General features: G+C 38.1%; 1 protein-coding gene across 4 annotated transcripts in view; it reads left to right on the top strand.

Moving 5' to 3' along the window:
• The window catches only part of ADAMTS20 (ADAM metallopeptidase with thrombospondin type 1 motif 20), a 218,532-nt gene that overhangs the window by 80,598 nt on the left and 115,137 nt on the right, over nt 1-22,797 (top strand). For all 4 annotated transcript variants that reach the window (XM_019960760.2, XM_019960761.2, XM_070789242.1 and 1 more), the window contains 7 exons: nt 497-638; nt 5,095-5,199; nt 13,970-14,115; nt 15,264-15,445; nt 15,542-15,678; nt 18,514-18,631; nt 21,012-21,107. In XM_019960760.2, the coding sequence (XP_019816319.2) occupies nt 497-638; nt 5,095-5,199; nt 13,970-14,115; nt 15,264-15,445; nt 15,542-15,678; nt 18,514-18,631; nt 21,012-21,107 (926 nt within the window). The remainder of the gene's footprint in view (nt 1-496; nt 639-5,094; nt 5,200-13,969; nt 14,116-15,263; nt 15,446-15,541; nt 15,679-18,513; nt 18,632-21,011; nt 21,108-22,797) is intronic.

Genomic DNA, 22,797 nt, shown 5'->3' on the forward strand with positions numbered 1-22,797 from the left:
TCTTTTCCTAAGAAAATCTGTTTGAGACAGAGGCAGCATAGCACTTTCTGAAATTCCTTTATTTTGTTGTCAACTATAAAGGAACTTTCTCAGATGATCTGAAAATGTTACTTTTTACATTTTGACAGATTGGACATTAGATATAGGGCACTCCTGTTGGATAGCAAAGCAGACCAAAAGTGTAGTGTGATCAACATAGGAATGCATGTTTTAAACATTATATTTGATGCATTTTTGTTTATTTTTCATTATTCTTTTAAAAAATTTTTACTTTTAAGGCAGTTGTGGGGATTAAATGAGAACAAACACATAGAATAAGTCCTTTATAAACTGTGAAGTTTTCTTATTGACTTTGATGTGAGTTGGTTTTTAAATTATGAAAAAATACTGATGTTCTCTTTGAAAATGCAGAGCTACAGAAAAATGTGGTAAAGAATCTTCTACTGAAATACATCCATGTGTGTTCACAATATTTTGTTCCCTGTCGTTGTTGCAGTACCGGTCATGGGGAATGCCTCCTTGACAAACCAAATGGAAGAATATACGATCTATCTTCACAGCTTCCTGGATTAATGTATGATGTAAACAAGCAATGTGAGCTTATGTTTGGTCCTGGATCACAAGTGTGTCCCTATTTAGTAAGGAAAATTATGTTCTTTTGTTTGAAAACTATCATAAAGTTGTAGTTAAGATATATTTCAAAATGTACTTTATTCTCTTGGACAGGTAGTGTGCTGAACTTATCTTCATTTTTAAATATTAGAAAAATTTGGTGTTTGTCAGAAAGAGGTTTTTAAAAAAGGGAAACTATAATTTATTGAATACTTATTATTCGCCAGGTGCTGTTTTAGATGGGCTTCCTTGGTGGCTCAGATGGTAAAGAATCTGCCTGCAATGTGGGAGACCCAGGTTTGATCCCTGGGTTGGGAGGATCCCCAAGAGAAGGGAATGCCTACCTACTCCAGTATTCTTGCCTGGAGAATCCCATGGACAGAGGAGCCTGGTAGACTATAGTCTATGGGGTCGCAAAGAGTCACTCTTTGTTAGTCACAACTGAGTGACTAACTTTCACTTTCACTTTGTTAGATACTTAAAAATTATCTTTCAGTTCAGTTCAGTTGATCAGTCATGTCCGACTCTTTGCGACGCCATGAATTGCGGCACGCCAGGCCTCCCTGTCCATCACCAACTCCCGGAGTTCACTCAGACTCAGGTCCATCGAGTCAGTGATGCCATCCAGCCATCTCATCCTCTGTCGTCCCCTTCTCCTCCTGCCCCCAATCCCTCTCAGCATCAGAGTCTTTTCCAATGAGTCAACTCTTCGCATGACGTGGCCAAAGTACTGGAGTTTCAGTTTTAGCATCATTCCTTCCAAAGAAATCCCAGGGCTGATCTCCTTCAGAATGGACTGGTTGGATCTCCTTGCAGTCCAAGGGACTCTCAAGAGTCTTCTCCAACACCACAGTTCAAAAGCATCAATTCTTTGGCGCTCAGCCTTCTTCACAGTCCAACTCTCACATCCATACATGACCACAAGAAAAACCATAGCCTTGACTAGATGGACCTTTGTTGGCAAAGTAATGTCTCTGCTTTGGAAAATGCTATCTAGGTTGGTCATAACTTTCCTTCCAAGGAGTAAGCGTCTTTTAATTTCATGGCTGCAGTCACCATCTGCAGTGATTTTGGAGCCCCCAAAAATAAAGTTTGACACTGTTTCCACTGTTTCCCCATCTATTTGCCATGAAGTGATGGGACCGGATGCCATGATCTTCGTTTTCTGAATGTTGAGCTTTAAGCCAACTTTTTCACTCTCCACTTTCACTTTCATCAAGAAGCTTTTTAGTTCCTCTTCACTTTCTGCCATAAGGGTGGTGTCATCTGCATCTCTCACAAAATCCTATGAAATATCCTCAGTCAGAAAACAGAGTCACATACAGGTTAATGAAAATTAATACATTCAAATAGTTATTTTCAAATGATGTTGTTTTGTGGGTGGGAGAGATAATACAAGTGCTTTGATAATGAATTATATTAAAGACCCCAAGAATTTCATAGACTGTATTTTACTTTATACAGATTTGAATGCAAAGGAATGAAATTTGGAGCCTATTGTTTAGTTTTCTTTAATCATTACTTTATAATTGGTTTCAAGGATTTTTTCATAGGTTCTGTTCAGTTCAGTTCAGTCGCTTAGTCATGTCCGACTCTTTGCGAACCCATGAAATGCAGCCTGCCAGGCCTCCCTGTCCATCACCAACTCCTGAAGTCCACCCAAACCCATGTCCATTGAGTCAGCGATGCTATCCAACCATCTCATCCTCTGTTGTAGCCTTCTCCTCCTGCCATCAATCTTTCCCATAATCAGGGTCTTTTCAAATGAGTCAGCTCATTGCATCAGTTGGCCAAAGTATTGGAGTTTCAGCTTCACCATCAGTCCCTCCAATGAACACCCAGGACTGATCTCCTTTAGGATGGACTGGTTGGATCTCCTCACAGTCCAAGGGACTCTCAAGAGTCTTCTCCAGCACCACAGTTCAAAAGCATCAATTCTTCTGTGCTCAGCTTCCTTTATAGTCCAACTTTCACATCCATACATGAGCACTGGAAAAACCATAGCCTTGACTAGATGGACCTTTGTTGGCAAAGTAATGTCTCTGCTTTTTAATATGCTGTCTAGATTGGTCATAACTTTCCTTCCAAGGAGTAAGCATCTTTTAATTTCATGTCTGCAGTCACCATCTGCAGTGATTTTGGAGCACTGTTTCCCTATCTATTTGCCATGAAGTGATGGGACCGGATGCCATGACCTTTGTTTTCTGAATGTTGAACTTTAAGCCACCTTTTTCGTGCTCCTCTTTAACTCTCATCAAGAGGCTCTTTAGTTTTTCTTCACTTTCTATCATTAGGGTGGTGTCATCTGCATATCTGAGGTTATTGATATTTCTCCTGGCAATCTTGATTCCAGCTGGTGCTTCCTCCAGCCCAGCGTTTCTCATGATGTACTCTGCATAGAAGTTAAATAAGCAGGGTGACAATAGCAGCCTTGATGTACTCCTTTTCCTATTTGGAACCAGTCTGTTGTTCCATGTCCAGTTCTAACTGTTGCTTCCTGACCTGCATACAGATTTCTCAGGAGGCAGTTCAGGTGGTCTGGTGGTCCTGTCTCTTGAAGAATTTTCCACAGTTTCTTGTGATCCACACAGTCAAAGGCTTTGGCAGAGTCAATAAAGCAGAAATAGATGTTTTTCTGGAACTCTCTTGCTTTTTCGATGATCCAACGGATGTTGGCAAATTGATCTGTGGTTCCTCTCTGCCTTTTCTAAAACCAGCTTGAGCATCCGGAAGTTCATAATTCATGTATTGCTGAAGCCTGGCTTGGAGAATTTTGAGCATTACTTTACTAGTGTGTGAGATGAGTGCAATAGTGCGGTACTTTGAGCATTCTTTGGCATTGCCTTTCTTTGGGACTGGAATGAACACTGACCTCTGAAAAAGTTGAGTTGACATTTTTATTAACTCTGTAGCCAAGATTTTGTCTTCTTTTGGGGGTAAATTTAGGATTTAGTTCTAATAAATGTCAATACTTTGGTGAATCCATGCCTTGCTTTCCCAAGCAGAATACTCATTTCATTTTCTTCAATCCTGTGCAGACCTTTGCCAAATTGCTTACTATACTATTAGATTGTGAAGATCATTGAACCAGGAATCTCACCTTGTTCATTCATTTAAATAAAGATATACTCCAAGGATTTAGTTCAGATCTGTCGTATAATAGGAGCCAAAAAAACAAATGTTTACTGACGGTTGAATGAGTGAATACATGAATGATTTATGAATGAATGAATGGATGTATGAATAAATGAAAGGTACTTAACAATGAGCACAGGGACGTGTAAAGCATACTGCATATAGTGAATATTATTCCTAAAATCTTAAATTTATTTTTTATTTTTTTATTTATTTTGTATGAAACGAGATGCCAGTCCAGGTTCGATGCACGATACTGGATGCTTGGGGCTAGTGCACTGGGACGACCCAGAGGGATGGTATGGGGAGAGAGGAGGGAGGAGGGTTCAGGATGGGGAACACATGTATACCTGTGGCAGATTCCTTTTGATATTTGGCAAAACTAATACAATTTATAAAGTTTAAAAATAAAATTAAAAAAATATCTTAAATTTAAAATGACAATTATTTATGTCTTTAAATATCCACTCTGAAGAGGGGAAGATTTACGTCAATTATTTTTTATAAAAAAATACATTTTTTTTTCATACTGACTTGGATACTGAATGAACTTTGAATTTAAATTCAAAGAAAGAAAGGGATTATTTTGGGCATAGCTCCTGTGAGCCTCTGTGGATTTTCATATCTTGTGAAAACTTCAGAACCCTATGTTCAAAAATTGAAAGTATGCATTATATTTACAAAATAGGAAACCAAGATACATTATACAGTTTTTCTATGCACATTATTCATACATTCCACTGTTGGATCAAAAGGACTTTTGGAAACTCCTTGTGAATAACATTTAACAACAAAAAATCCCTTAGAAAAATGTCTTGCAAAGAGAGAAAAGTATCTCAGTAATTTTGAATGCTTCACTCCAAGTCATCTCTTCCATTGTTCAGTGTTTGATGATAATCCAATTTTTTAAAAACTAAATGTTGCCATTTTATGTGTTTAGAGGAAAATTGATGACCAAGACTGACTTAGTAAAGGTTATTATGTGTATCTGTGTTAGTTGTTCAGTTGTGTCTGACTCTTTGCAACTCCACGGACTGTAGCCTATCAGGTTCCTCTGTCCATGGAATTTGCCAGGCAAGAATACTGGAGTGGGTAGCCATTCCCTTCTCCAGGGGATCTTTCTGACTCAGGGATCGAACCCAGGTCTCCTGCATTGCAGCCAGATTCTTTACTGTCTGAGCCACCAGTGAAGCCCTAGTAAAAGATTATTACTGATTATTTCCAGCTCTGACCATGAAACCAGGAAGTATCTAGGATCAATGTATAAATCAATGCATGATACTGAATTGATCTGGTTGTTGTAGTGTTATTTTTACTCTTGCTTGCCTGCCTTTTATTACTCTGCAGAAACAATGCAGGCGTCTCTGGTGTACCAGTGCAGAAGGAGTTCACAAGGGCTGTCGCACTCAACACATGCCACTGGCAGATGGAACAAACTGTGGTCCTGGGATGGTAGGTTTTCTCGAAGGGTGAGTTTTGTATCAAGAGATTATCCAAGGATGTGATTGCTCTGTGTTTCAGCACTCTTCATTATTCACCGTCATATTTTCTTCTGCTAGTTGAATTAATGTTTTTGCTGTATTTGTTTAATGTATGTTTTCAAGTGAACTAGAATTTCAATTTTATCCTTTTTTCAAGATAAAGCAGATGGATATTATAGTTACATAATTACATGGACATTTACTTATGTAAGCATATTATAGTCTTGTTATTAAAAATGTGTCTAGCCATAAGTATTTCAGAAAATATATGAAATACTCCCAAATTTAAGGATTTACCATTGTATACATTTCTCCTAAAAATTCAGATAAATATAAATGAAAGTTTTAAGTTTCTTCAGAACTTTATTGGTTTTAGTGTTTTAAAATACATTGTATCTCTAAGACAAAATGTCAATCATACTGCATCTTTTCCATTCTAGCATCAGTGATAAACTTATGTAAATCTGCCAACATGATGTGAAGTGACTGGGTTCACCATGATAATGAAATGTGATCTATTACATATATTGATTTGTGGATATTGAACAATCAGATCAGATAAGTCGCTTAGTTGTGTCCGACTCTTTGTGACCCCATGAATCGCAGCACGCCAGGCCTCCACATCCCACTTAGTCAAGTGTGTGATCCTTTTAATGTATTGTTGAATTCAGTTTGTTAATATTTTGTTGAAGGTTTTTGCATCTATGTTCATCAGTGACACTGGTCTGTAATTTTCCTTCTTGTGATACCTTTGTCTGGTTTCATTATCAGGGTGATGCTGGCTTTGTAGAATGAATTCCAGAGCATTCCTTCCTCTGTAATTTTTTGGAATAGTTTGAGAAGAATGGGCTTCCCTGGTGGCTCAGCTGGTAAAGAGTCTGCCTGCAATTCGGGAGACCTGGGTTCGATCCCTGGGTTGGGAAATCCCCTGGGGAAGGGAAAGGTTATCCACTCCAGTATTCTAGCCTAGAGAATTCCACGAACTTGTATAGTCCATGGGGTCGCAAAGAGTCAGCATGAGGGAGTGACTTTCACACTTCCAGAAAAATAGGTGTTACTCTTCTCTAAATGTTTGTTAGAATTCACTTGGGAAACCATCTGGTTCTGGACTTTCAAGAGTTGGGAGTTTTTAAAATTATTGTTTCAGTTTCATTACTAGTGAAGTTCATAAACTGGTATTTTTACATTTTCTTCCTGATTCAATCAGGTAAAATTGTACATTTCTAGGAATTTATCCATTTCTTCCAGGTTGTCCATTTTATTGGCATATAAGTGTTCATCGTAATCTCCTAGGATCCTTTGTGTTTCTGTGGTGTCAATTGTAACTTCTTTTTCATTTTTTATTTGATTGATTTGCTGCTGCTTAGTCGCTTCAGTCATGTCCGACTCTGTGAGACCCTATTGACTGCAGCCTGCCAGGCTCCTCTGTCCATGGGATTTCCTAGGCAAAAATACTGGAGCAGGTTGCCATGCCCTCCTTCAGGGGATCTTCCTGACCCACGGATTGAACCATATCTCCTCTGCTGCAGGCAGATTCTTTACCACGGAGCCACCAGGTTTTAGCCTTTTCTTATTTTCTTGATGGATCTAAATAATAAATTTTGCTTATCATTTCAAATATCAGCTCTTAGTTTCTTTGATCTTTTCTATTCTTTTTTTGTTATCTACTTTATTAATTTCTTCTCTTTCTGATCTTTATAATTTCTTACCTTCTACCAACACCGAGTTTCATTTGTTCTTTTAATTCTAGTGCCTTTAGGTACAAGGTTGAGGTATAAGGTTTATTTGAGATTTTTCTTCTTCCCTGAGGTAGGCTTGTGATGCTACAAATGTTCCTCATAGAACTGTGTTTGCTTTCATTACATCGTTTAGATTGTTGTGTTTTCATTTGTCTCCAGGGTTTTTTTTTTTTTTTACTTTAGTGACCTATTGGTGGTTTAGTAGCACAGTGTTTAGCTTTCACACTGTGTCTTAGTTTTCTCTTTGCAAAATGTTTCTTGTAGTTGATTTCAGGTTTAATAGGGCAATGGCACCCCACTCCAGTACTCTTGCCTGGAAAATCCCATGGACGGAGGAGCCTGGCAGGCTGCAGTCCATGAGGTCGAGAAGAGTCAGACATGACTAAGTGACTTCACTTTCACTTTTCACTTTCATGCACTGGAGAAGGAAATGGCAACCCACTCCAGTGTTCTTGCCTGGATAATCCCAGGGACGGGGGAGCCTGGTGGGCTGCCGTCTGTGGGGTCACACGGAGTCAGACACGACTAAAGTGACTTAGCAGCAGCAGGACTGTGGTCAGAAAAGATGCTCAATATGATTTCAGTCTTCTTGGTCTTATTGACTGCCAGATTCTGTCTTGTGCGGAGACTGCTGGCCACTTGCAGGTTTGATGGGGTCCTGATGTGGCTGACTGCATGGTCAGTGGATGCTTGGTCTTGGTGCTGGCTCACTGGTGGTTGGACCTCGATTCCAGGGCAGTTGGCTGAGGTTCCCAAGAGGTCCCAGAGCTAGTGCCAGCCTGCTGATGGCCTCCTGATGGGTGGTCCAGGTCTTTACACAGCTGGCTATGGAGCCATGGTGTTCCCAGGAATGGTGTCTGTGGGGTCCAGGGAATCCAGGTGCTTGTCCCTGCCCACTAGTGGCTGAATCTGGCCTCAGAGCTAGTAGTTGCCCATGGCGAATGGAGCTGGGTTCTGGGGTCCCTGTGTACCTGGGATGTCCTGGAGCTGGTGTTAGTTTCCTGGTGGGTAGGCTAAGGCCCAGGAAGCCCTAAGACTGATCGGATCTACTGGTGGCTGAACCTGGTCTGGGTTCCTGACTTCAGGGCCCTGCTGGTCCCAGAGTCAGTGTGGGCCAGCAGGTGGTATGGCTGGAGCCCAGGGGTTACAAGCGCTGGTACCTGCCCCCTGTTGGATGGAGTCTTCTTTGATGGCTGGCTGCAAATCTCTTGGAACTTTGGGGTTAGTGATGATCCACTGGTGGTTGGGGCTGGGTCCTGGGCCCTCTGGTGGTCAAGACCAGCTTTTGGAGTGGCTGGGGTCTCAGTAGGTCCTATGGCAACTGGATGGCTAGAAGATGGGTCTGTGTTCCCTCCCAGGTAATTGCTTGCCATGGGGTGACCCAAAGTATGTGCCAGCAAGCTAGTGAGTGGGGCCAGGTCCTGATGCTAATAAGCTAGCAGGAGTGAAAGTGGTGCTTGCCAGTACCAGTGTCCTCGTGGTGGGATGAGCTCCCTAAAATGCCTTCTGTCAGCTTCTGTGTTACCAGGGTGAGGCCCAGATGCTTTCTTTCTTTTTGGGAAGCTCTCCAAAATCAGCAAATGGGTCTGACCCAGGCTTCTTTCAAATTTCTGCTTCCTCTCTGAGTCTTGAAGCATGTGATATTTTGTGTGTGTGTGTGCCTTTTAAGAGTGGAGTCTCTGTTTCCTACATTTTTCTGACTTTCCTGAAAGTAAGCCTTGCTGGCACAAAAAGCCAAACACTGTGAGGCTCGTGATCCTGGTGCAGGACTCCCAGGCTGGGGAGCCTGCTGTGAGGTTTAGACCTCTGGGTCCTTGGGAGAACCTTTGTAATTCTAATTATTCTTTCGATTGTGGGTTGCCTACCCAGGGGTGTGGGTCTTAACTACACTATGTTCCCTCCTACCCAACTTGTTGTGGTTCCTTCGTTATATCTTTAGTTATAGTCTTTTCTTCTGGTCTTCAGGTCACTCTCATTGATAGTTGCTCTATAAATAGTTGTAATTTTTGTGTGTCCTTAGGAGGAGGTGAGCTCAGGGCCCGCTATCTTTGCCCCATCTCCTGTCTGTTCTTTATTTTAAAGTAAATGAAACTATCTAGTATACTCTCTCTTGGCTAGGAGCTAGTGGGTCAAGCTTCTTTTGTTCAACATGATGGTTTTGAATTTTATTCATATCATTGTGTGCATCAATACGTCTTCCTTTATGTTGCAGTTTAATTCAGCTGTGCCATAATTTGTTTACCATTTTTCTGTTGATAGATAGTTGGGTCATTTCAAGTTTGGGGCTTTTATGTATAAAGCCACTGTGAGCATCCTTATATAAATCTTCTTGTGGCCATATGTTTGTATTTCTCTAGAGTAAATTGTTAGGTTATAGGGTAGGAGTGTGTTTAACTTCATAAGAAAGTACCAAACTATTTTCCAAAGTACGTGAACCATTTTAGACTCACCAACCAATATAAGAAAGTTTGAATTGTTCTGTATTCCCTGCCAATTTATTTTGTTAGCCTTAACAAACTTTTAGCCATTCTAGGGGGTACGAAATAAAATTTAATTCTTATTTTGGCTTGTATTATCTTAATTATTATCAATTTTGAGCATCTTTTTTTTTTTTATTAGCTCTCTTAACTATTTCCCCAGTGAGACAGTATGAAGAGTATGGGTTTGTTGAAGTCCAGGTAAATATGGTGAGATACCAAGACCTACTTTAAAACCCATGTAGATTAAAAGTAGAGGTGACATTTGGCATAAAATGTAAATCATGCTAGGTATAAATTCCCTTTAAAAAAATTAACTGAAAATAGTGAGTCCCTATACATTAGCCATATTGAGTATTAAGAGGTCCTATTATTCAAGGAAAGTTTAAACAAATATCCTATAATTTTTCCTTTAGTTCTTTTATCTTGTGACTATCTTACGTGGGTGATGTCTGTTAAATGCTTTTCGTAGAAAATCCATTTGCATGTAGACATGCTAAACCCATCTGACAATGAGTTAATTTTACTGCACAATGAACAACATAGCATTCTTTTTCATGGTCTGTTCCTTCAGAAACAAATAAATAAAAAGGAAATGTGCCAGGATTATTTAAACATTTCTGGAAGATGCCCACAAAATTTACATGCACACAGTATATTTTATTTTGAGATTTTGTTTTTGTTCACTTCTAGTATGGCTTTCTCATATTAAATGATTTGTTCTAATGGAGGGCACAAAGCATTTTTTTTTTTTCTGATAATAATCTTGGTTATAGGATTAATTCATTCAACAAAAATTTGTCAAGGGCTTCCTACATGTCAGATACTATTCTAGGTGCTCAGAATATATCAGTGAACAAAAGAGGAATGATCCCTGCCCCTGTCCTGGAGCTTATATTCTAGTTGGATACTGCAGTATTACGAACAATATAATGGCACCATGAATAAGAGAAATAGAGCAGAAAAGGGATTAGATGTTGTGTGATAGGAGAGGGCAGATTTGCAATTTAAAATGTGATGGTAAGGGTGATCTTATGGGAAGTTGCCTAATGAGCTGTTTTAAAGGAAGTGAGGGAGTTTGCTATGAGGACATCGCAGGGGAGTTGAGCTCCAGGCAAAGGGAATAGCCAGACTTCTAAATCTGGAATTTTCCTAGAGTGTTCAGGGAAGAGCAAAGATGACATTTCGACTGGAGTGGAATGAAGAGAGAGAGAGAGAGAGAGAGAGAGAGAGAGAGAGAGAGAGAGAGAGAGAGAGAGAGAGAGGTGTGTGGGAATTACTAGAAAAACTTTCAGGTGTTATGAGAATTTTGTGTTACTCAGAGTGAGATAATTGAAAGACTTGACAGAGGAGTCACCTAATTTGACTTAATTTTTAAACTATGTTAAAAAAGGATCATGGCTGTTCTGACAACTTTTGAGACTAAACTCTAAGGGCCAAGAGTAGACAAGAAGGAGATGTACTCAGGGAGCTGTTGGAGTAAAATAGATGTTGGCGGCTCAAATCAGGTGATGATTAAAAGTCAACTTTATATATGTTTTTAAAGGAACTAGAGCATTTGCTAATGTATTAGCTATGGAATATTAGAGGAGGAAGAGATAAGATGACTATGTATTTGGCTAATAACTGAGATCCACTCAGCAGATTTTGAGGGGGCAGGTTCAACTTTGGATATGCTATCCTTGAAGTGGCTATTAGACATTGAAACAAAAATGAGGAAGCAGCTGTCCATTGAGTTTGGAGTTCAGGAAAGAGATCTGGACTGGGAGTGACTGATGAAACAGATGACTAGAGGACCGTGGTCTGAGCCCAGAGACATTAAGAGATTAGAAAGAAGAAGAAATTGCAGAGAGAAATCATTAACGAGAAAAGAAAACCAAGAGTGGGTAGAGTCCTGGAAACCAAGAGAAGAAAAAGTGTATCAAATAAGAAGAATGATTAGCTATGTCACATGCTATGTCATATAAGGCAAAGAAGGCAGAGACTGAGAACTAGCCACTGGTCATGGTGTCCTGGAGGCCACTGGTGATGTACACACAAGCAGGTTCATGGAAAGTGGGATGTGAAAGCCTCTGGCTACAGTCAGGTAATGGCACCCCACTCCAGTACTCTTGCCTGGAAAATCCCATGGATGGAGGAGCCTGGTAGGCTGCAGTCCATGGGGTCATGAAGAGTCGGACATGACTGAGGGACTTCATTTTCACTTTTCACTTTCATGCATTGGAGAAGGAAATGGCAACCCATTCCAGTGTTCTTGCCTGGAGAATCCCAGGGACGGGGGAGCCTGGTGGGCTGCTGTCTCTGGGGTTGCACAGAGTCAGACACAACTGAAACGACTTAGCAGCAGTGGCAGCACAGTCGGGTAATGAGAGAGAAGAGGTGGAGAGAGTTAGACCACGAACAAAGACAACTCTTTGAAGGAAAAATAGGACAATAACTGGTGAAGGAAATGAGATCTAATATTTTTGTTTAAAAAGAATGAGTGGAGTACTTCTCAAACTATCTCTCGTAAAGGACTAGTATTCTTTTTAAAATATTTCTGGTCATTTATAAACATGCTATTGTACAAAATGGTAAAAATGAAATGAAGAAAGACATTCCAAGTGTGAGCCAATTTTTCCTATGGAAAACAACATGGTGGTTCCTCAAAAAGATTAAAAATAGAAACATGACCTAACACAAAAATTTCTGGGTATATATCCAAAAGAATTGCATTATTCACAATAGCTGAGAAGTAGAAGCAACCCGTGTCCATCTGTGGATATATGGATAAAGAAAATGTGATATATACATACAATGGAATATTTTTCAATTGTTAGAGGAATGAAATTCTGACACATGCTGGAACATGGATTAACTTTGAGGACATATTGCTAAGTGAAATAAGCCAGTCCTAGAAAGACAAATTGGCTTCCCAGGTGGCGCTAGTGGTAAAAAACCTGCCTGCTAATGCAGGAGACTTAGGAGACAGGGTTTGATCCGTGGTTTGAGAAAAATCCCCTGGAGAAGGGCATAGCAACCCACTCCAGTATTCTTGCCTGGAGAATCCCATGGATAGAGGAGCCTGGCGGGCTACAGTCTATAGGGTCGCACAGAGTCGGATGTGACTGAAATGACTTAGCACGTGTGCAGAAAGACAAATACTGTATGATTTCAGTTATATGAGATATACAGAGCAGTTGAATTCATAGAAGCAGTAGAGTGGTGGTTGCCAGGTTTAATGGGTGCAGCGTTTCCGTTTGGGAAGATAAAGAGCTCTATGTGATGGTTGCACAGCAATGTGAATGTTCTTAATGCCACTGAACTCTACACTTAGAAATGGCTAAAAAAGTACATTTTGTTGTGTGAATTTCACCACAATTAAAAATAGAACAGGGCTTCTCTGGTGGTCCAGTGGTTAAGAATCCTCCTGCCAATGCAGGGGCATAGTTTGATCCCTGGTCAGGAAAGAATCCACATGCCGTAGGGCAACTGAGCCTGCTTGCCTAGACCCTGTGCTCTACAACAAGAAAGTCACTGCAATGAGAAGCCCACACACTGCAACAAAGAGTAGACCCTGCTTACCACAACCAGAGAATGGCCATGACCAGCAACAAAGACCCAGCACAGCCAAAAATAAATGAATAAATAAATATTAAAAAATAAAACATAAGCTGATTTTATAATTATGAACTTTAATAAACAAAATTAATCAGTCAAAATCTTCTAAGTCTTCTGAAAGTTTCTAAATGCTTACTTTCATCTTCTGTACTCATTTTCTCCCAGTTGACAGTGACTAGTTCAAAGACCAGCATCTGTGCATGGACTACAGTTTGATTAGCTCTCATATAGTGGCAACTGGAACAGTGATGATGTAGGAGAGATGGGAGAATTGCTGGAGTGGTGAGAAGAGATGAGATTAGGTGCACGATGGAGGGACTGATTTTGGATTTTTCATATCTACTAATGGGCAGGAAGGCTGCGTACTGGGCAGAAGGGATGGTGGGAGATTTTGGGTGTTGGGTGGGTGGAAGAGGTTGTGGGACATTTTGGACACATTCTTTTGTAGATTTCTACTTTCTTGATGAAAACAAGAAACAAAGTGATCTTTGAGACTTTGAGTAAGATAGAGTAGAAAGTTAGCCAAAAGAGTAGGAGAGTGATAGATACCTTTGCATAAAAGGTAGAAACATGGTTATATACCATATTAATCAAATATTTGTTTGCTTCTTTTTCAAAAACACTTTCCATTATTAAGTTTTCCCCATAGGTATAGGTCTTCCCTCTCCAGTGAGACTCCAGCTCTCATAAGCACAGTAAATTTCCTGTTCTTTTTTGCATTCTGTTGATTTGTTTACAGTTACTCAGTATATACTCAGGAAATATTCACAAAACGGTATCAAATGTAATTTCATTTCTGAATTGATAACATTCTGCTTAAAGTTGTATGCATTTTCTTCTACTGGTCTTTCTGCTGTTGTTATTATTACTGTGATGTCCTGACTAGATAACACACGAATCATTTCTTTTTGTGTCATTTTCATAGCATTGCCACCATGGGCTATGTGTAAATAAAGAAATGGAAACACGTCCTGTAGATGGCGATTGGGGACCATGGGGACCTTACAGTTCTTGTTCAAGAACATGTGGAGGTGGAATCAAAAGCACAAGCAGGCTCTGTAATCGCCCCGAGTATGTCTTTTTTATGTCACTGTAAATTAAGATTATCTCAAGGCACCAGAAAGTAAACATCAGTTTCATTCACTTCTAAAACTGGAGGTCAGTCTGTAAGTTTCTGAGATTCAGAAAACTTCTGGAATACTTTAAGCCATATTACTCTCTATCTTGGTAGATTCAGACCTTAAAAAAAAAAAAAAAAGTAAAATACTTTTAAGAATTTGAGTTAAGACAGCCATTTTCTTTCTTTTTTGATTTAGTGTAAATTTGAGAAATAGTTGCAAATAACGACAGTAATATAATGGCATTTTTACTTTTACTGTGCTTTTGTTGAAAGAGCCTGGCCCCTTTCAACTGTGCTTTGGTTTTCCTGGGTAAAATAGGTAGTTTTGTTACTGGTTCTTACTGTTTGGTATAATTTGTCATGTCATATTTTCTTTTTCTTATTTTCATCTTATAGTTGCTTCAGTGTCTTTAGCTTGAATAAGTACTGAAGCACAGATCCTGCTCACCAAACTATTTAAAAGAATTTAGGCATTCCATAAAATTTTTTAAAAATGGCTCTCTTATTATAGATATAAATAAAGAATTTTTAATGCAGAAATATGACATTGTATGAATAGAGTATGACTTAGTTTATTTGAATTTTAAAATAGTTGAATTATGCTGAAAGTCTTCATATAAGTTTTTAATCTTCCAACATAAATTGAAATGGCGTTGGATGTCTATAGATTGATACCATGAAATTCTTTGAACTGAGTGATATGTAGGATATACACAACAAAGAGTCATATATACTTCTTTTTAATTTTAACATGGTGTCATCTTCGTTTGTGATCATCTTGGGCTCACTCTATATGTCTCCCTGCCTCCAAAATGAATAAACAAATCCCCACCATTAGTTCCTTGTTAGTTAATCTAGTCGTGAATAAGACATCATTTCTGCCCTCTGGGCCACAATGTCCATGTTCAAATGGATTTTCTATAGTTCCTTAACCACAGAGTTGCTTCCCAATCATGTTACGTACTTCTGTTAAAAACAAAAAGTGTTAGTGGGACATCAGTGGTTTTCCAGATCCTGGAAAGGGATGGAACAGTTTTAGAATGAAATGGCAGAAATAACCTTGTACTGATGTGCTTTAAACTGTAATGAATTTGACTAGGCCAAGAAACGGAGGCAAGTACTGTGTGGGCCGCAGGATGAAATTTCGATCATGTAACACTGATTCATGTCCAAAAGGCAAGCAAGACTTCCGTGAGAAGCAGTGCTCTGATTTTGATGGTAAACATTTCAACATCAATGGTCTCTCCCCTAACGTGAGGTGGCTTCCAAAGTACAGTGGGAGTAAGTAATTAGAATGTTTTTTTGCTGTGAACAGTTTTGAGACAAAGGAACACACAGCTGTGTTCGTGTCCACCCAAATTTGACTTTTTCTTACAGTTGCTGTAAAAGATCGTTGTAAACTCTATTGTCGGGTGGCTGGAACCACTAGCTTCTACCAACTGAAGGACAGGGTTGCCGATGGTACTCCTTGTGGAACTGAAACAAATGACATCTGTGTTCAAGGCCTATGTCGGGTAAGTAAAATTACTGCATTTAAAATGACTTTCAGAATACTGTTTTCCTTCTATTTTTCTAGCCAGATATTACTTCTGCAACTTGATATACATTCTTATGAATTTCAGTGCAGCATCCTTTGTTGCTACCCTGCTGTCTATAGGAACATGGTTAGGAGCTATTGTTTGCCGTCAGGAGTGACTCACGAAGCAGTAAGATGAGTTTGCTGGTTTTGTTTTGCTTATGGTGCTCAAAATCAAGATGAGGGATGAAGTCAACTTCCTAAGATATCTCAGGACCCAAGGAATGCAAAGTCCTTTTGCTAGTTTGAACGTGACCTTCTGTGGCGACACTTTTTCCCTCTGTGTTGGAAGTGGTGATATCCTCCCACCCTCTTTCCATTCTCCTACTTATATGCATTCGACAAACTTTTATGAAATTTCTATTTGGGCTCCCCTGGTGGCACTAGTGGTAAAGAATCTATCTTCTAATGCAGGAGACACAGAGACACAGCTTTGATCCCTGGGTCAGGAATGATGAAATCGCAACTCACTCCAGTACTCTTGCCTGAAGAATCCCATGGACAGAGGAGCCTGGATGGCTACAGTCCTCGGGGCTGAAAAGAGTCAGATATGACTGAGTGCACACACGACTGAGTACACACACACACACTCTGAATGCAACATACTGTTCTAGTCACTGAGATGAAAGGATAGAAAAGAACACCCGCCTCTGACATGGTGACAGATCTGTGGGGGAGATGGGTGCACACACAGGGCTGTGGGCTTATCTGCAAGGTGGCATGTGGACATTGTAGATGGCAAGTCTTAGTCTATGGGGAAGTGGGTAAAGGATTTGGGGAGGCTCATGCAGGGTGTGAGTCTGGATCTAATTATTAGGATAAGAAAGTTTTAGGAAGGTGAAGAAGTAAGGGACCAAGGTTGGAGGTGGCCACCAGCTGATGGTTGTTAGGTGAAAGTGTTTTCCGAAGTCCTTGAAGATCCAAGGATTTGGAGTTAAGCAAGAGGGGTGATTTGATTTGCATGTTAAAATCTTCAGAATGTACTGAGTTGTTAGGAAACTGGAGTTAGGTAGGCCATTTAGCAGGGCTTCCCAGGTGTTGCTAGTAGTAAAGAGCTGGCCTGCCAATGCAGGAGATATAAGAGATGTGGGTTCGATCCCTGGGTTGGGAAGATCCCCTGGAGGAGAGCATGGCAACCCACTCTGGTATTCTTTTCTAGAGAATTCCATGGACAAAGGAGTTTGGCAAGCTGCAGTCCAAAGGATTGCACAGAGTTGGGCATAACTGAAGTGACTTAGCACACATGCACTCAGGCAGGATTTTAGGTGAGAGCAGATGAGCCCCTGAATGAAAGCATGTAAATTGCAGATGGCAATCCTAAAAATGGATGATGAGTTTGAGAACTAGGATAGTGAATGTTGTCTAAAGAATATAAGTATCATCTTGTGAACTCATTCCTTAAGTGGAACTTAATAGGACCAATTCTTCTCCCTATAACCAAACATCTGTTATTACCTAGGTGATAAAGGCCTTGCACCCAAAGGGCTAATGAGATGTTTAGAGAAGCTGAAAATAACTTACAGATTGGAAATAGCTTTCAACTTCCCTGATAGTTCAATTGGTAAAGGATCTGCCTGCAGTGCAGAAGACCCAGGCTTCATTCCTGGGTCAGGAAGATCCTCTGGAGAGGGATAGGCTACCCACTCCAGTATTCTTGGGCTTCCCTTGTGGCTCAGCTGGTAAAGAATCCACCTACAATGTGGGAGACCTGGGTTCGATCCCTGGGTTGGAAGATCCCCTGGAGAAGGGAAAGGCTACCCATTCCAGTATTCTGGCCTGGAGAATTCCACGGGCTAGTCCATGGGGTTGCAAAGAGTTGGACATGACTGAGCGACTTTCACTTCACTTTATTTGACTTTTAAATGTGAGAAAAGGGCACTTGGTGCCTGAAAACTTGTTTTATCTAAGTTAAACCCAGAGAGTCAGATATAATGAGAAAATATGACATATGTCTGAACATAAAGATGCATATTACTTTCAGAAAATATCTGGATGAAATTTTCATTTTGGAAATATTTACCTTGTAAATACAAGTCATAAGGCCTATGAATTTTTCTTATTCTCCTGGTCACTAAATTTAAAAGAGTGTTCCAAAGAACTAAGTGTTACTGCAGTGTATGCAGAGGGCACCATCTGTGTGGAAAAGAGCTGCATTTGTTCTTTCAAAGCCTTGGGTCAAACTGTGTACTCTCACCTTTATTTATTTACTCATTTGTTTCTGAAACACTTTATTATGATGGATATTAATTTTAAGGAAGTAAGTTATTTCTTTCAGATATGCTCAGTTTATCCCCAGAGTTCTAAGGTCATAAGTTAAAAAAAAAAAAAAAAAGTAAATCATCAACGACCTCTTTTTGAAGTTAGTGTAGTGTGTTACTTTTTGTCCCATTTGAATCACATGTCCTTAAAGAATTACTCTCAAATAATCGAAATAGGAATCACTGTCAATATTTATTACAATGTGGATTCTTAGTTTTTAACCTCCAGGAATTTTTAAGAACATCTAAGAATCTATCTTTAAATCCCACACCAGGTGATTTTGATGCAGGAAGTATGTAGAGGATCCTTTAAAAAACTGCTTTTTCAACCATGTGAACAGCTGTGTGAAAATACCGGTGTACATATAACAAGATCATTAGATATTCTGAAAAAATTCTGTTGTATTGAATTTCCTGTTAATTGAAAGAATGTTTTTGGAAAGAACTTTGTAAAGCCCTGTTAGTGGTTTGCTGGTCATTTTAATAATCTTGACTGTAATTATTATATTTTGAAGCAAGCTGGCTGTGATCACGTGTTAAACTCCAAGGCCAGGAGAGACAAGTGTGGTGTGTGTGGTGGGGATAACTCCTCCTGCAGAACAATGGCAGGTGTCTTCAACAGTGCACATTATGGTGAGCTTTGCATTTCTTTCCAGTTTTCTCTTTGGATATAATAATGGGACTATATCATTAAGGAATAATAGTGTTGGTTTGTTATTGTTTATTCTGTATTTTAGTTCAAAATGATTAATTAAATCTTGTACAAGTTGTATGATTGAATTAATGAATTTACCTGCTTAAGACAAGTTTAATTCTTAAAAAAAGTTTAGGTGCATTTATTAGAATAAATCCAGTACAATTTGACAATGATGTGTAAATAGTCCCCCTGTCGTACCAGTTAATGAAGTGTTTTTACTGCTGCTTCTGCAATCTATATTGTATATGTTTATAATCTTTCCAGGAAGTTTGCTTTCAATTATTTTTAATCATCTGAACCACATGCTTTCTGTGTGATCTGGCCTATCTGTTGTTTTTTTTTTTTTTTTTTACTCTTTTTTTTAAATTAATTTACTTATTTTATTTTTATTTTCTATCTGTTTTTTATTGATGATATATTGAAACTGATTGAAGGTGAAGGATGAAGCCGTTAACTTAAATGTTAATTTGGAATTATCATTACATTTGATTTTTCAGTAAGTCTGGATTACAGATATAATTGATATTTGGCCATGGCTTCATTTTTCTTGAAAATTTTTATGAGAATATATCAGATATTTTCCATTAAATTTTCTGAGAAGTGTTTTTTATTTTATGGTAATAAAATAAACCCATTAAAACTTTCTTTGCAAAATAAATGATGTATGTTTTACAGTTTTATTGTTCAGCTTCAAATTGTATTCACTTGTTTTTGAACAGAGTTAAGGTAGTAAGAATTGATTCAATTAAAACAGAGTCATTTAGATCACTATATTTGTATGAAAAGTGTAGAACATTTACTACTCTGGTCATGCTTATGCATCTAAGTTACTAGATGATTTGACATTATTTTTCTAGTTGTTATGATTCTTTATTTCTTGGAAACCGTATATATTTGATCCCTTTTTATCATCAGTGGCACACATTTATCAAAATCCGGTCTGTATTCACTGAAAAGTAATTTTGCTATATAAAGCCGAATGCACAAAATTAGAATTTAACCTTGCAAAATTGTGCTATGAATTAATCAGTTTGCAAATGGAAAAAGATTAAATGCATGTGCAGGTTCTGAACAGCATTTGTCACATTACTGCCCCCTAGTGTTAGCTTTCATCTTGTCACATTTGCAATGCCTTGGAATACTTGAAAAGCATAGCAAAGACATAAATAGTGGAGCTGGTAGGAACATTTTGTAGTGAAAAAGAATCATGAGTCAAATTATTTCTGTAGGCTTATAATCTACAACCAGTATGCATTTAATGTATACAGAATAACCATACCATTTATCACCTTATATTTAAATGTGATATCTTAAAGAGATATAAATAAATAAGGCTGCTCTGAAAACACAAGATAATCTCATATGAGACTTAACCTCTTTTAAAACTTCCTCTTCTAAAGTTAATTTCATATTTATAAAATTTAATGTATATGAAAAATTTCAACTCTTTTTGTTTTTATATTAAATGAAAGAGGAAAATCCTAGTAAGAGAAAGGAAAACCTTAGAATAATATCACTAGAGCAGAATTAATTGTTGACTTAAAACCTGAGAGTATTTGGAAAACGATGTGACATGAGTGGTTTTAGTGCAGGAAAAATGTTTCTTGTTTAATGTATATTTGTATATGTAATGTAATGTATATTTGATATAGTGTTTCCTCATATTTTGAGAAGTGCCAGTGTTATTGAATTTGGTCTCATAAAACATTTCTCTAGAGTAAACTTTTTACTTTTCTCTTGACAATTTGTTAGTAGACTTTAAAAAATAATGTAAAATTTGGGGGATAGCTATGGAGATTCCTGCTTACACTGGAACCTAAAAGCTTAAGAAAAATATTTCTCTTTAACGTTCACTATTTTGCTGTTCACTGAGTCTGTGTAAACATCTAGCAATGGTCAACTATTTTTATATCTCCTGGATTTGTGAATAGCATTTGGAATCCTGTATTTTTCCCCATTAGGAAGTATAAAATGTAACAGTATTGGTCACATTTTAAAATTAATGTGTGTGTTAAGTAGTTCAGGAGCTAAATTACTAGATTCATTTTTATTCTATATTCAGAATTTTAAAAGTAAGAGAAATTAGGAAGTGCACCTTAAGAATCCCAAACTCTGTATTTCTAGACAACAACCACTTTTTGTTAATCCTTAGTAATTTGTATAAGACATTGATTCAAAAAGAATAAGCACATATCATCTTTCAGAGATAAAATGAAATTAATTCTGACTATACTATTCAGATTTTTTACTCAGCAGTACTAGCCTCTGGGCCATCTGCTTTTTGTGAAAGTTAACATGTATAAAATTATATTGCAGGTTATAATGTCGTTGTAAAGATTCCCCCAGGAGCAACAAACATTGATATTCTTCAGCACAGCTATTCTGGAAAACCAGAAGATGACAATTACCTGGGTAAACATTTTTAGTTCAATGGCAGCCAGTATGTGCAGTTTCATGGAGGTCTGTGGTTGTAAATTCTTGGAAGGCAAGAAGAGCCCCTTGAATAAACATGCAATTTCGACTCAGACTAAGCCAAGTCATCTGACTCCATATATGTGTTCTCTTTTTGAATTACATACCATATCATGTTTTAAAGATACTGAATTAAATTCTGGAAGACAAATTAAGCTTTTTTCCCCATGAGGGTGTTTTAGATAACCAGGGGTTATATTCAGTTAAAGTTGTGTGTGTATTTAGAATACAGTTCTCTAGTTATAAACCTCATTGGGGTTAAATGTTTTTAAAAAAGTGAAGTCGCTCAGTCGTGTTCGACTCTTTGCGACCGCATGGACTGTAGCCTACCACACTCCTCTGTCCATGGGATTTTCCAGGCAAGAGTACTGGAGTGGGTTGCCATTGCTTCTGCAGAGGATCTTCCCAACCCAGGGATCGAACCTGCGTCTCCCACATTGTAGGCAGATTCTTTACCATCTGAGCCACCAGGGAAGGGAAATGTTTTAAAATTTTTTTCTTAAATATCTTTACCATGTAGTACAAGTCTTTAAATACAGTTTTTATTGTGATTGTATCTTTATTGCTCTTGTGTGACAGAAAGAGAACTATAGTTTCATATTTTTAGATGTTAATGAACATAGTCCTAATATATTCTCTTTTAGCTATTTCTAGAATATACATTCCAGTTGTTATTTACTTTTTGGAAATTGACTTTAAAGTATTTCACTTAGGCCCAGAGATGAAAAGAATGCTTTACAAATCTTTTGTTTCTGTCTGATAAATACCTTAATATTGACTTACATGTAATTCACTAAGCTGGCGATATAAAGCTGATAATGCAAAAACACCTGCCTCACATTAATGAAATGTGAAATATTGGCTCAAGTAATCAATGCTTTGAATTGATTGGGAATCTGAATCAATAATGAACAGCCCATTTCAGAAATTATATTTGGCTTTATAGAGTCAATTGTAGAAAGAACAACTGCTGAATGGATGCAGATTTTCCTTCCAGGGTGGTGAAAAAGTTTCGAAAACTAGTAGAGGTTGCACGACATTGTGAATGTACTACATGCCATCAAGTTGTTCAACTTAAAATGGTTAATTCTGGTTTCGTTAATTTCATCTCTATAAAAAAAAATTCCTAAAGAAAATCAAACGTAAATGTTTTAACTGTTTACATTTAGTAGCACTTCTTTTTCTTTTGCACATACATAGATATATGCCATATATATCATTTGGCATAGACATTTGCCATACGTATTATAGATAATTTATTATGTCTCTCTTAGGATCCAAATGTAGATATTTGCTTCTGCTCAAGTTTAAAGATTAGAAATGTTCACTACTAAAATATCAGTATACTTTGTAAAAGAACTACTAATGGAAATATCAAAATCTAAATAGGGGAGCAAAATATATGAGTGGAGTCTTTAGAAAGGACTTGTAATTTGCTTTGGTAACTAAAAATAATGAAAGGTATAGAGTTTTTCTCAGTAAAGTTTTGTTTATTTCCCTTAATTTTAGTGTAACAGGCAGTCCTTTAAACAGGCCTGTCCACTTCTGATAATGTGCAAATATTCAGGGTGATCTTCATTTTGTTGGTTCTTCACTGAATTCAGTGTAGTGTATAAAGACAAGCACAATA

This window comes from Bos indicus, chromosome 5, assembly GCF_029378745.1.
Source record: "Bos indicus isolate NIAB-ARS_2022 breed Sahiwal x Tharparkar chromosome 5, NIAB-ARS_B.indTharparkar_mat_pri_1.0, whole genome shotgun sequence".
NCBI lineage: Eukaryota > Metazoa > Chordata > Mammalia > Artiodactyla > Bovidae > Bos > Bos indicus.